Consider the following 14202-nt stretch of genomic DNA (forward strand, 5'->3'; position numbering starts at 1 on the left):
TGATAATACAAACATCAATAGTTTAAGTCGTCTCATAAAAACTGTCTACCTAAAATAGTTTAAGTCATCAAACCTCCATACATATCAAACACAAACAGCAATAGGTCTTCCAAACCAAGGAAACCAATAACAGACAAATATTTTCACAAATATACGCATGACAAGGACGATAAACGAAATCAATATTTTCTAGGGGAAAACACAGGCTATTCCACAGGGCCGCTGCAAATAAGAGATAAGTCTTGTTTGAGTCAATATCATTGTGGGGAAGCAAATCAACAAAAGATTATGTTCATTGTACATGTATGACCAGAAAAGATAGAAAGATTAAATTTTGATGAAGGCGTCAAGCTCGTGGTGAAGTCTTGAAACAGGATGATTAGAGATATTAACAGCGTGTTTTTTCTACAGTAGGTATATCTATAAATACAAAAGAGCTACCTGCTAAAATCCTTCATCTTCAGCGACACTCTCTTCTTTTCTTAAATTAGGCTAGAAAAAATTAGAATGATGATAAATTGGAATCTTTCACTTCTGATCAGCATAGTTCAATATCAGTAACTAACGTTCTGTAGCCTTGCCTAAGAACTCAAGACCCTCGGTCCGGACACTCATAACTTTTCGGAAAACTTCCTTTAAATGGCGCTCTAGTGGATCCAGTCCAGTCTTACAAACTTCACATACCAATGATAATTCATGAACGCTCACTCTCATCACTTCCTTGTGTTCCCCTGTAAGTGGGAACCGAGTAGAATCCACCAAATCTGTTAGCTGATGTACCGACTTTTCGATTTGATATATTTCCTTCAACAATCCACTGGAATTTCGGCGGTCTCGCTTCTTGGATTCCTCCAAAATCCGACCATGAAGTGATAACAATGGTGCACTCCACGCGAAATTACGTGGGATTGCAAAATTAATCGGCACAGTTCGATCTTGACACGGTATTGCTGCAACGAGAGCCCATAAAACAAACAGGAGAACAAAGCTCATTGTAAAGACAAGAACCGCTAGACCGTTAGTGGCTGCAATTTCATTGGCACGGGGAGGAACCAAGTTGTTTGCGATTGATTGGATCTGCTTGGATGCTGACCAAGAAGGAGATACACTCCATGATTGGGATCGTGAGTGACCTGATGAACGACAGCTGTGATCCTTGCCCTTGTGTGCAAAAGACCGATTGCGGTATGAAAACATAGACCCGGTATCTTTCTCGTCTAGCATCAAAAGGGCCAACTCCATCAAAGATTTTCTTGCGCGACGAAACTGACCTTCACCTATTGTTCTTTGTTCACTATCCAAAGCGCTTACAATGATCTCCAAATGTTTCTGCCACAGTCGAATTCTCTCTATTCCATCACGAGTTGCATTGCAAATATCTAGTGCCTTAATAGCCCTGTCAAAGAATTCACAAGCAAGCCTATCAGCTGGTGGTTTTGAGAGCTGTGATTTGTTATTGCCCAATATCAGTCTAAAATTCTCCTGACAGCTAGCAAATGCATCTAACAGCTTTCGAATCCATGAAACAGAGAGAAATTCATCCGGGTCAACAGCAGAAAGAATATGAAACTGGGCAGAGACTCGTTTTTGAAATGATTCCAGGTTCTGAATCGTAGAATCGTGACTTGCTTCTGAATGAACCCGATCCTTTCTAATGTTCAAAATTGGTTGACGAAATGAAGCAAAATTTATAGGGAAACCTTGATTATCTGAAGAAGGCATGGTCCCACCACAACAAACCTCATAAAATTCCGGAAAGCAACTCTAATAAAAAATTCCTGCGCACCACAAAAAAGTAAAATCCAAATCAGATTAAATCCTGTCCAATTTCAACACAAACAATTACATATGTGAAGTTTCAACCTCAAAATTTCACCTTTTAGCTAAAGTTACCAATTATCTTACACCGCTCCTTCAGGATTCATCAGGAAAAAAAAGAAGAAGAAGAAAAAGAAAAAAANTTTTAGCTAAAGTTACCAATTATCTTACACCGCTCCTTCAGGATTCATCAGGAAAAAAAAGAAGAAGAAGAAAAAGAAAAAAAATAAAAAAAAAGTGATTAAATCTAGATTTTAATTTTAAAGTCACCTACAACTTTTCAACCGTATATTTCTATCAACTTTTATAAAAAATCTACTAAAAATCTGATTAAATCCTCGCCAAAGGGGGACTATTTAAATCGGTTCATTAACACACGATCAAAACACATCACACAGTTTCTAACACCAAGTCAATATCACCAGAAGACCAGGAGTATTTAATCAGAAAAATCACCAAATCTTAAAATTCTCACGACCAAGATCAAGACTGTTGAAAAAATCACATATAATCCAATTCAACAGATAAACGAATAAGCATAAACAAGCAAAGCCTCAAAATCACGAATTGTCAAACAAGAAGACAAACACAGATCAAGAATTGTCTTAAGAACATATATCTTACGCAAAATCATGATGCCAAATAAGAACTGCATATCAATAAAGTATAATTAATATGTATCGAATTAAAAAAGATGTATTTATGAAACGATATATTACCTTGAGGAGTTACAAGTGTATAAATAAATTCATTTATTAAAAAGATTATGGGAAAAGAGAAAACAAAGGGGAAATTTTGATGGTTGGAACCCTAACGAAAGACATGCAACTTGCGCGCCTCCGGCTAACAAGTTCAATGGCTCACGAAAAGGAAGTGTCTAAAAGAAGAAATCTTTGATTCGATTTTAGGAAATGATAAGCATAAACAAGCAAATTTAATTTTTCAAAAAATTTTCATTAATTCGTTTGAGCCCATTTTATCAAAAAATTATTTTTTCAAAATTCATTTTCAACCGCACATTCTATAATAAAATAATTTTACACATATATTAAAAATTGTTATAAAAGCGAAGAAAAGAGAATAGAATAGAAAGAAGTCAATAGACTTTTGTGTGTTTTATTAAGAACCAAAATTCTGCATTTATAGGGTAGAATCAGGGATACAACAGTAATAATTTCTAGGGCTGTAGGGTTATAATTGTCATTCACCTCTAAATCCTAATAAACTTACATTTTACAACACTCTCCTTTGAATGATACATTATAAAATATCTGCTTCATTAAAATCTTTTTTGATAAAAATTCAATGGGAAAAAAAGTCAAACGAATGAAAAATAGTACAGTTATTTTGGAGTACTAAAAGTAAATGTTTCGTCATTAAAACCTTGTTAGGAAAATCTAGTGGTACAAAACCTAAGCGAAGGAAAAAAGAGCACAGCTACTCCCACTGATATTGATCACTGAAAATGTTTGAGTCGACGCATTCCAATATTAAGAACTAATTTCTCGAATGTAGATGTTGATTGTGTTTTTGTGAATAAATCGATCATATTGCCACTTGAGAGAATTTGTTGGATATCAATGTCGTCATTCTTTTGAAGCTCATGTGTATAATAGAATTTTGGAGAAATATGCTTTATCATGTCACATTTGATATAGCTTCTTTTGAGTTGTGCAATACAAATTGTATTGTCTTCATACAAAGTTGTTAACTATCCTTTGTTGGAGTTAACCCGCATGATTTTTGGATATGATGGGTCATGTCCTCAACTATACACATTATTGGCTTGCTTCATGGATTGCAATAATTTCAAAATGATTTGAGAATGTTGCTGTCAATGATTGTTTCACGGATTTTCATGATATAGCTGTTCCTCCACGTGTAAACACATACTGTTTGTGATTTAACTTTATGTGGGGTCAGAGAGATAACATGCATCTGTATATCTCACTAAAGCGGATCCAGACTTTTGAGAATAAAATAATCTCAAATCAATAGTACCATTTAGGTAATGAAAAATATGTTTAACAAAATTTCAATATTTTTGAATTGGTGTAGAACTATATCTTGCAAAGAAACTTATAGAAAAAGTTATGTTAAGTCGAGTGTAATTTACAGAATAAGTTAATGCTCCAATTGCACTAAGGTATAGTACTACAGGACCAATAACCTTTTCTCCATCTTCAAGTTAACGAAATGGATCCTTTTTTACATCGAATGATTGAACAACTATGATGATGCTAGTGGATGTGTCCATATAAATGCGTTTTAAAACTTTTTGTATACATAGATTGATGAACAAATAATTTTTTTGGAAAATGTTCGAATTTGCAACCCTAGAAAAAATTTGATTTTTCTCAAATCTTTCATCTCAAAATCATTTTTCAAATAACCAACAGTTTTGTTGAGCTCTTCAGTAGTTCCAATTAAATTTGAATCATCAACCATAATTGCAAATTCAATATTTGTTTTCTTTATGAAAACAAATGGGCGGACATATTCATTTTCATAGAATTCATTCAACAAATATTCGCTAAAGCGATTATATCACATGCGTCCAGATTGTTTTAATCAATATAATGATCTAAGAACATGATTCTCAGGCACGTATCATTTGAGTTATGCTTCAGGCATATTAAATCTTTTAAAGATAATATTAATAATCACGCTAGATCAATTGACTATCATGTATTTCAAATTTCATATATCGTCAAAATAATATGATATAGTCTCGTAATTTCATCCATGACGATCTTTGCAAAATTCACTATGTTGAGAGTCGTACATTACACATTACAACTTCACTTTTCTCATTTCCTTTTCGTATAAGTATATATTTTTAGATTTTCGGACTACAGGTCCAAAAATTTTATATTTGTTTAGTAAATTCAATTTAAGATTGTATTTCATTTTATTTGGCCAAAATTATTTCGATTAATATGTTTTGACGCATTTATTTCGATTCCTCACGATTCATATATGATACTGTATGTTATGTACAAAATTGTTGACAACTTTTATTTTCTGGTTCGATTCTATTTCTTTTCCTATTGTAACATAACTTATTTAGATATCTCAATTTTCAACATATCAGGTACCCGAACCTCATCTGGGATTTTATAATTTGTTATGTCTAATACTCATTAAGAGTATATGCCTCCTTAATGAAATCATCTTTACTAATTGCTCCACTTTTATTTGAAATTTTTTTTTATTAGAATCAAATACCATCACGCTTCAGACGAATCATAGATATATTAAATATAATGCTAACAAATTGTCCCCTAAGATATCAATTCGTATTGGAGCATTAAAAATTAGGAGATATTGTTGATCTCTTTGATCAATAAATACATTTAAATAAATTATCTTTCGAACTTATGGTTCGAATGATATTTAATAAGGATTTAGATGATAATGCATTTATACATTTTTTTCAACTTCTTAATTTTTCCCTAATGCGCAGAGAATTGTCTAATCAAATTGACAATCACTTTTTTTAGTTTTATAAAATATAACCCATTTGAAATAATAGTTCAAACTATGTACTTATTCTCAGCATTCATTATTTTCCATTTCAGTATACCGTGGTGTTCGATTTTTACATATACTACACCATAAAAAAGAATTAGATGGAAAAATTACAATCTGACCATAAGCTATTTATAATAGGGAGAACTGTGATTTTGACATGATGCGTAATAGGATTTCCTAAATTAAAATAAGAAATATTTTATTATCAATTAAATTAATTGGAAGCATTTAACAAACAATAGTGTTAAACCATTTATCGACATCTCAACTAACACTTATTAAAATGTTGAGATTTATGCCCACTAGCATTAACAAGACATAGTCTTGATTATATAATCTGAAAATTATCTTCATAACTTAAGCAATAATTTACCAAAACTTGATGTTGCGAATACCATGCAATTATCTAATATTTGTGTCAAATTTATTAGATATATATAATATTTAGATGGTTAACATGGTGGGTGATGGGCCCCATATATCATCCTAATTAATTTTCAGAAATATAGGGAATTCAATTCCTATTTTAGCTAGCGATATTTAATAATCAATTGTCAATAAAGAAAACAAATAATATATATGAATTAATTGGATTGAAAAATTTTCTGATTCTTCATTTAATATCCAATAAAAATTTTAATTTCGCATCATTATTGATCCAATGATGGTCCAATTAGTCATGTCAAATAATAAAATCAAACTGAACTTCTGATTCAATATAATATATAATTCAATTATTTAATCTCGAAAAATATAATTAAATATTATATAATTATATATCATTCAAGTAACCAAACTAATCAATGTTCTAACGACATTAGTTATATGTTTTCCTTCACGGATAAACATGAATTCAAAATAATATATTTTTCGAACACGTGCTGCTTTAAAAGCATGTTATATATTTTATTATTATTATTATTGCTCATTCAAAGTAATATGTCAATATTCTTTTGAAATATTGAAAATCATTCAAACTCTTTGAGAGCAATCAAATAATATTATAATAAATTATACAATAATCTACTCTTCGAGTGTAAAAATATAATTTACGTTAGATTATATGTAATTATACTTTTCGAGAACAAGTAAAATTTAACTAGAATATTAATGAAAATTATAATGTGCTATTTTGAGATCACATTATATTTTACTATTACTTTTTCAAGAATAATAGATCAATATTCTTCTAAAATATGTAAAATTTTAATGTCATGCTCTTTAGGAATAATAGCATATTATTGTTTACAGTAATAATTATGTAAGGATTTACTCTTCAGGAGTAAAAACATAATTTTATGTTAAATCTTATATTATTATGCTCTTTAAAAATAATAAAATTTGACCAGAACATCAGTATCTAAAAACATATGCAGAAAAATGGACACGTAAATAAATAGAGTAATTTAATTCGTGATTTTATATATAATCGATCAATATTCTTTAGGAATATTAAAATTATAATATCATACTCTTTTGGAGCAATTAATATTTTTTTAAAATATTAATAACATTGTATTTTTTCAGGAACAACAGCACAACTTTTTTTTAATATTATTATTATTATATAAAATGTACTTATTATTATTATTATTATTATTATTATTATTATTATTATTATTATTATTATTATTATTATATAAAATGTGCTTTCTTTTGGAACACAACGAGACATATAATTTTCAAAAGTATAAATACAATATTTTTCTGAAATATTGACATTAACGATTCATCCTATCTTTCGAGCTAAATAATAAAATTTATGCCTTACATGGGTAATAATGAAATATTCTTCTTGAATATTTATATAACGTGTGTGTTGCATTTCTTCGAGAACATCAACGTTATATTCGTTTAAAATAACCATAATTTAAATTATGCTTCTTCAGGAGTATTGAGTCAATATTATTTTAGAATATTGAACTTGTAATATCATGCTCTTTATAAGCAAGTAAATTTTTTTAAAAATATTAATAATGTTGTGCTATTTCGGGAGCAACAACGAACTATTTACAATAGATAGATATACAATTAATATTCTTCTACAATATTATTTATAATGTTGTGCTATTTTTGTAACAGTAAGATGATAAATTCTTAATCTGAAGTTCATAGAATAATATCTAAAAATATTTAATTACCATATAGACATGGTATGAATTTATATAAAAAAAATTAATTACCAAACATGCATTAAGAAAAAGAATCTCCATACATAAAAGTTAACAAAATTGGCTAAATCATTTATTGGCTAAATTTTTTATCAATATGCAAAAGATACTAAACATGTATATGAATTTCACATATACAGAAATTAAAGATAGAACTAATATGTAACAGATTGAAAAGACAGAATTAATACTGAATGATATGTAGAAAAAATGATCGTATATGAATAAAAAAAGGTGAATTAATTTGTGTTCAGATTATACATACAAACGTGAATTAGAATTAATATGCATGCTGCTAAAAAGTAGAGAAGAAGAATCAATCTCGTTATGATGCATATGTATATTGAAATATTTCACCTGCTACCAAATTAATTTTGATACACAGTATAAATATTCATGCCTGTAAAAATTATTACCTTCACTAAATTTTAAAAAATTAAGCTATCGTGTTGAAAACGTATTATAAAAATGAAGAAAAGAGAACAGAACAGAAAGAAGTCAATAGACTTGTGTGTGTTTTATTAGAAATCAAAACCTTGTATTTATAAGGCAAAATTAGGAATACAAAAGTAATAATTTCTAGGGCTGCAAGGTTATAATTGTCATTCACCTCTAAACTCTAATAAACTTACCTTTTACAACAAAAATTTATTTTTTTATTTTTAACCCCCAAAAAATACAATTCAAAAATATAAATTTTCCTCAAAATGGGCTCAAACAAGGCCTGACAATAAATTATAAGCTCCTTCTAAACATGCTAGGGGTGAAAAATCTAAGTCTCAATGAACAATCGGCGTTTCCAAAAAATTACAAGAAATCAATCCATTTACAAAATATTTAAGGTGTGTTTGATTGTCAATATTTTTCATAAAAATTGTGTTTTTTAATCCAAATTTTTACTTTTGTGCCGTTTGATTGACATTTTACTAATTTTGGTTACATGATCATGTTTTCTTCAAAATTAAGGAAAATATTTTCTTTGGGAATATTATGATTTTATTTTTCAGGAAATCCATTATCTCTTTCTTTCTCTTATCTGTCAATTTTCTCTCATCTACCAACTACTAAAAAAAGGACAAGTATTTTCTATATTGAAAACTAAATCCGTTAAACACATTTAATTAATAATTCCACACATTTAAGTTCTAAACAATTGATTTGTCTAGAATTTATTGTCTTTTCATGCTCGCAATCAAAATGCAACTTAGAGTTGAATAGGTAATTTCGATATTTGAAATAACCAAATTAAACCATATGAAGTCATTAGAAGTCGACTTTGAATTGAAATTGGACCTCTCGAATCGGAACTTTGATCCCCAAAAATTACATGAAATCGAACGATTTCATTTACATAAACATAAACATAAACATAATAATAATAATAATAATAATAATAATAATAATAATAATAATAATTCTTGAAATATCCGGATCAAGCCTGTTTGGGAGTGATTTTAAGAATTGATTTTTTGACCGTTAGGAGAAAAGTGGGGTCCACCTGTAAGAAAAGAAACCAAATATGACAGTTAAAATAGTGAAATAACAGTCAAAAAATCAATTTTTTGGGACAAAAAATCACTCCCAAACAGACTGCTAAAAACATACTCCTAATACATGCTTTTATTATTATTTTCTGAACATATATAACCCAATACACTACAAGCTAAATTTCAAGACTTCTTATACCATCATTTTTCTTATAAAAGATGACAATGTAAACGTGTGATGAATTAGGACAAATAAAAACAATTTTTGGTGGAATTAAATACTCCTTCCTTGATCCATCCCATAAAGATAGACTTTTTCATACAAATTAAAAAAATGTAATTAATATACTTGAAAATATAATTTTTTGCCCCTACATTATATAATTGTTTAAATAGGAATAGTTCATATTTGTTGATAATAAGATACATTAAATAGAAGCAAACTATCAACAAGAAAATGGCCTATAATTTGAAATTAAAAAAAAAGAAAAAAGAAAAAAGGATGCAAGTTTATCTTAATGGACTCGTGCTACTAAATTTATATTTGAACCATTATCAGTCATCTATAATTCTATATGAGGGAATATTGGATTGCTTTATTTGGGATGTGCACTCTGTTTACATTAAAAATATCACAAGTTATGATACCTTGTAGAATTTAATGCAACCTACTTTGGTATACTCAACACAAATTGACATCGATTAAATCCGATGTTTAATCCAATGTTTGGTATACCAACATAAATACATTATCCTTCCTTGGTATACCCAACACAAATTGACAGACATCAATTAAATTTACCGTGTTTCTTATTTGAACAAAACTTAGAATAAATTTGACATGTACAATTTCTGTATGACTCGATCATCCACGACCTCATAGTCATGGACCTAGAGAAATCCCCTACCCATACGGCATGGCAAGATTGTTGTTATGGATTTATTGCTATATTCTTCGGAAATGCACTAACGATGTCTCTTATTCAGGTACGATGGCAAGCTTTCTATGTCCTTATATTGCCCCCGTTTAGCCCCCATTCTCATTCACATTTTTTCTTCTTCTCTCTTATTTTTAACCACACAATTTTTCATAAAATAATATTACCGTAAATTGAAATTTTTTTATTCTTTTTCAATTACACATTTTTCAAAAAAAGACTGTTCCAAACATTAAAATTTTGAAAAAATGAGGACCAACGAGGGCATTGTGCTATGTTGCATATTTTAAGCTTGCCGGGCGCAAAGGTTGCCTTAGGGTGTCTCATAACTTTAAGGGCTTAACAGGCGATCCGTTACATCATGCTCGAGATCATGATAACCTCGAGTACTCTCCTAGGGTAAGAACAGCCTCGAGTTTATGTGGTCGGGCTCGAAGTCAATAGCCCGATTATGTCCTCCCACATTTACCCAAAGCACCAAGGTCGGACTTTCACGCTAAGGTCGGGTCGTACATCATGGAACGTAATCCTTATCTCACAACTTCTAGAAAACATTAATCCTACTTTGACTATAATTCCCCATGACCTTTATCCTCATGGCTTACCTATCACGATTTGATTCAAATTCAAATAGAACACTTTCAATATAACACAAATACTTTGCATGATAAGGATAAGGGTTACATGTAATTGGATCCTTTTAAACCAAAGTTAATTATTGAGAGGGCGCATTTGTTTCAGGTACAATAGATTCTATTCCTGTGCTTCTTCTGTCATTAAGCTTGGGAATTAACAGGTGCAAAATTTTAGTACCATCAATATCCTTATTTAAAATAACATTGATGAGACCAACTCAAATTAAAGGAGTTTATGCGAATTCTTCACACTTATAAGTTGTATTCATTTTGAAAACCCAAGGATAACTAACCAAGAGGGGGGTGAATTGGTTATATAAACTTTTTCGAAAATTAATTATAGATTTAAACCAATACAAAAGTAAATGAATTAATTAATCAAATAACCACAAACACGATAACAAGCAAAGAACAATATAAGAATTTGAGTAATAAACAAATGTAAAAAATATAAGTAAAAGGGAATAGAAGCAAACCGATATGTTGTGGAGGTTCAATCCAATGCAATGATTTATGTCCCCCGTTACCAAACTCTCCAACATAAGCAATGTCTTTTTCACTATATTGATTGACTTATGATACAATACAATATTCTACAAAACTTTTGGTGACTTACAAACAAGGAGCACCAATCATTTACAACGTTGAGCTTTTTGGGTCCTCAACATGACCTACACTATTGAACTTTACGGGACCTCAATATGACATACACGGTGACTTACTACAGGGAACACCAATCCTTACACAATGTTGAGCTTTCCAAGACTTCAACACGACCTACACTTTATCAAAGTGATTTTACAATCAAATCCTCTCTTGATAAATAATACAAAACAAATTAAGTACTAAGAGAGGCTAACACTTCAATAAATAGTAACAAATAATAGCTCAAGTGTTAAATAAAAAACTTTGATGAAAAAAATTAAGTTCAACCAATCAAGGTACTTCAATGAGAATATGAAAAAGAATTAAATGCAATGTAAATTCAAATAATCTTCTTTTAAATAATGATTATAATAAATCAAGTACTAAGAGAGAAATGAGAAACTAATGAAAATGATAATTTTACAAATTTGATTCAATCAATCAAAGTTTTCATTATGAAGAAGTTGAAAAGTTTATGCAATATAAGTGCAAAAAATTTCTTCAACAATATATCTCTCTTTGAAAATTGATATAAATAAGTTGAGCATAAAGAGATATGAAAAACTTTGATGAAGAAAATTATTCAAGAAATTTTATTTAACAATCAAAGTTTTTCGATATGAAGAAGTAGAAAGATAAATGCAATGTAAGTGCAAATACCTTCTAGAATATACTACTCTTTTAAGAATGATATAAATAAGTTAAACACAAAGAAAGATAGAAATCTTTTATGAGAATGATGATTAATGAGTTTAAATCAATCAAAGTTTTTAATATGAAAAAACAAATGAAATGAATGCAAATGAAGTCTTAAATAATTTTTAAAACAAAAATATTTCACTTTGATTCACTTGGGAAAATCTCATTAAGAATGGAAAGAGTGAGGATATTTAAAGAGTTCAAAAACAAGAAAAAAATTTGTATTGGCGGAAGACTAGTCCGGTCAACCGCCTCTTATCCGGAAGATCAATATAGCTATTTGTACAGCAAAAATCAGAAGTTAGAACGGTCAAATTCTGGACCATTAGAAGGTGTCTGGTCGACCGCCTCTCTAGGCAGTTGACTGCCCCGACAGCGCGGCATTTTTGCGTTTTGGCCCCATTTATTCCGATTTGAAAGTTTTGAATTGCGTGGACCTTTGAAAAATATTTTTAACTAATTTTTCATAATAAAAGTTTTTTTAAAGTCCAAATATCACTTTTAAAAGTCATTTTTATATTTGATCAAAACATTGCATTGGAATGATTTTTAATGCACAAAAATTATTTTTAATGCATATAAGGATTTTGAGCTTAACCATTCATTGTCAAATATTAAAGTGTTAGTACCTTTACATTTTGCCTAAGAAATCAAGTCTTAGATCTTCCTCCGAAGTTTTTTCCATGTTTGGCTCCTGAACTTTTGATTTTTATCTTTCTTGTCATTGATCTTCAATGCTTGACTTTTCTTGGCGTTTATCTTTTAAGCTCTTGTCTCGAATGATTTGACTTGAATGCATAATCAACTTCCAATTTGATCTTCATTTCGAGTTCAATATATGTTGCTTGATAGATTTTAACATTGAACTATCATCACTCAAAATAAATTGTTAGAAACAATATCAATCTTGTTTGTTATGATCAAAATATTGAGAATGAAGTAAACCATAGGTCAACAATTTCCCCCTTTTCAATTATGACAAACAAGATGATTTGTAAGGTAGAATTGAACAATTTATATCAATTTGACAAAGGAATATACATTATGAATTTATCATATAGTTCATATTCCCCCTTACTTTTACGAATCAATAAACACATATTTAAAGCATAAATTCACTCTTTTCCTCTTGTTCATATACTCCAAGTATATATTATATTTTCAATTCAAAGCCATGCATAATCATTTCATTACATGCATTATATTTTCAATTCAAAACATACATAATCATCTAACTACATTTCGGGGTATTATTATAAATGACCTGCTACTATTCATTTTTGATAAAATGTCTATTATACCCTTAATGAAATAATTTATCATATATTGCACAAGATATCCTTAATTTATTGGGATAGTTTTAAATTCCTCTATTTCTCTCATTTCGAGTTTTAATATATAATTTCATCCTTTGATCTAATAAATTAGCATAATCTGTAATATAATTGTCATGTAATTTACTAAGATTATCAAATTCCTTCGATAATATATCCATAATCTCTAATTGAGAATAAATATTTTCTATTTTTTCCATTAATCTATCTAACAGATTATCTAATCCTTTAATTGTATAACCTGGCATTATTCAAATAATTCCTTGCAAACTTTATGAATAATAACATATTTAGATAAGTTTTTTGCAAACATGAACAATAATAATCCCTACAATTCTTTCAAGATATTAGAAGAATTCTTTCTAAATTTAACAAAGACAATAATTTTACCTTACTTTTGATCTTAAATCTGTATTCTTAGAACCGAGTGACCTTCAGGCTCTGAATCTGCAAACTGCTCCCTTAAACGGCCTCTTGCCTCAATGGGAATTCTGCTATTTCAGCTTCTTGCCCTCACTGTATCTTTTCTTAGAATTAAGAATAAAGATCTTAAGTAAAGAAAATTCTCTCTTTGTTAAAGTAAGAAAGAGATTATCTTCTTCAATCTATCAAGAATCTATGGGATAGTAAGTTTAGAAACTCATATCTTTCTGATATCAAAAGATTGAGATTTTATTTCTATAATGATTTATACAAGATTTATATTGTATACAAGGGGTTTCCAGAAAAACTGGTTTTGAAAGCTTAAGGAAAGAGAATGGTTTCTAACTCGAGATGATCCATTCTTTCCCAAATACCTCTATTTATACACGATTCAAACTCACTATTATTGATCTATTACATCATTGCATACATCAGATTTTTGAAAAAAAAGGCTCACATGCCTCTCTATTCTTTTCCTCCTGGGGTCTACATTTTCACATGCATTCTTTGAATTTTCA

The 14202-nt window shown here is 29.3% G+C and overlaps 1 protein-coding gene across 1 annotated transcript; it reads right to left on the reverse strand.

Moving 5' to 3' along the window:
* Nucleotides 1–203: 203 nt before the first annotated feature.
* On the reverse strand, nucleotides 204–2721 carry LOC111380484. The gene is made up of 2 exons (XM_023004065.1): nucleotides 2538–2721; nucleotides 204–1778 (listed from the first exon to the last, which is right to left on the reverse strand). The coding sequence occupies exon 2, from the start codon at nucleotides 1720–1722 to the stop codon at nucleotides 562–564; it is 1161 nt and encodes a 386-aa protein (XP_022859833.1). The 5' UTR covers nucleotides 1723–1778; nucleotides 2538–2721; the 3' UTR covers nucleotides 204–561.
* Nucleotides 2722–14202: the final 11481 nt, after the last annotated feature.

The sequence above is a fragment of the Olea europaea genome, unplaced genomic scaffold, assembly GCF_002742605.1.
Source record: "Olea europaea var. sylvestris unplaced genomic scaffold, O_europaea_v1 scaffold2151, whole genome shotgun sequence".
NCBI lineage: Eukaryota > Viridiplantae > Streptophyta > Magnoliopsida > Lamiales > Oleaceae > Olea > Olea europaea.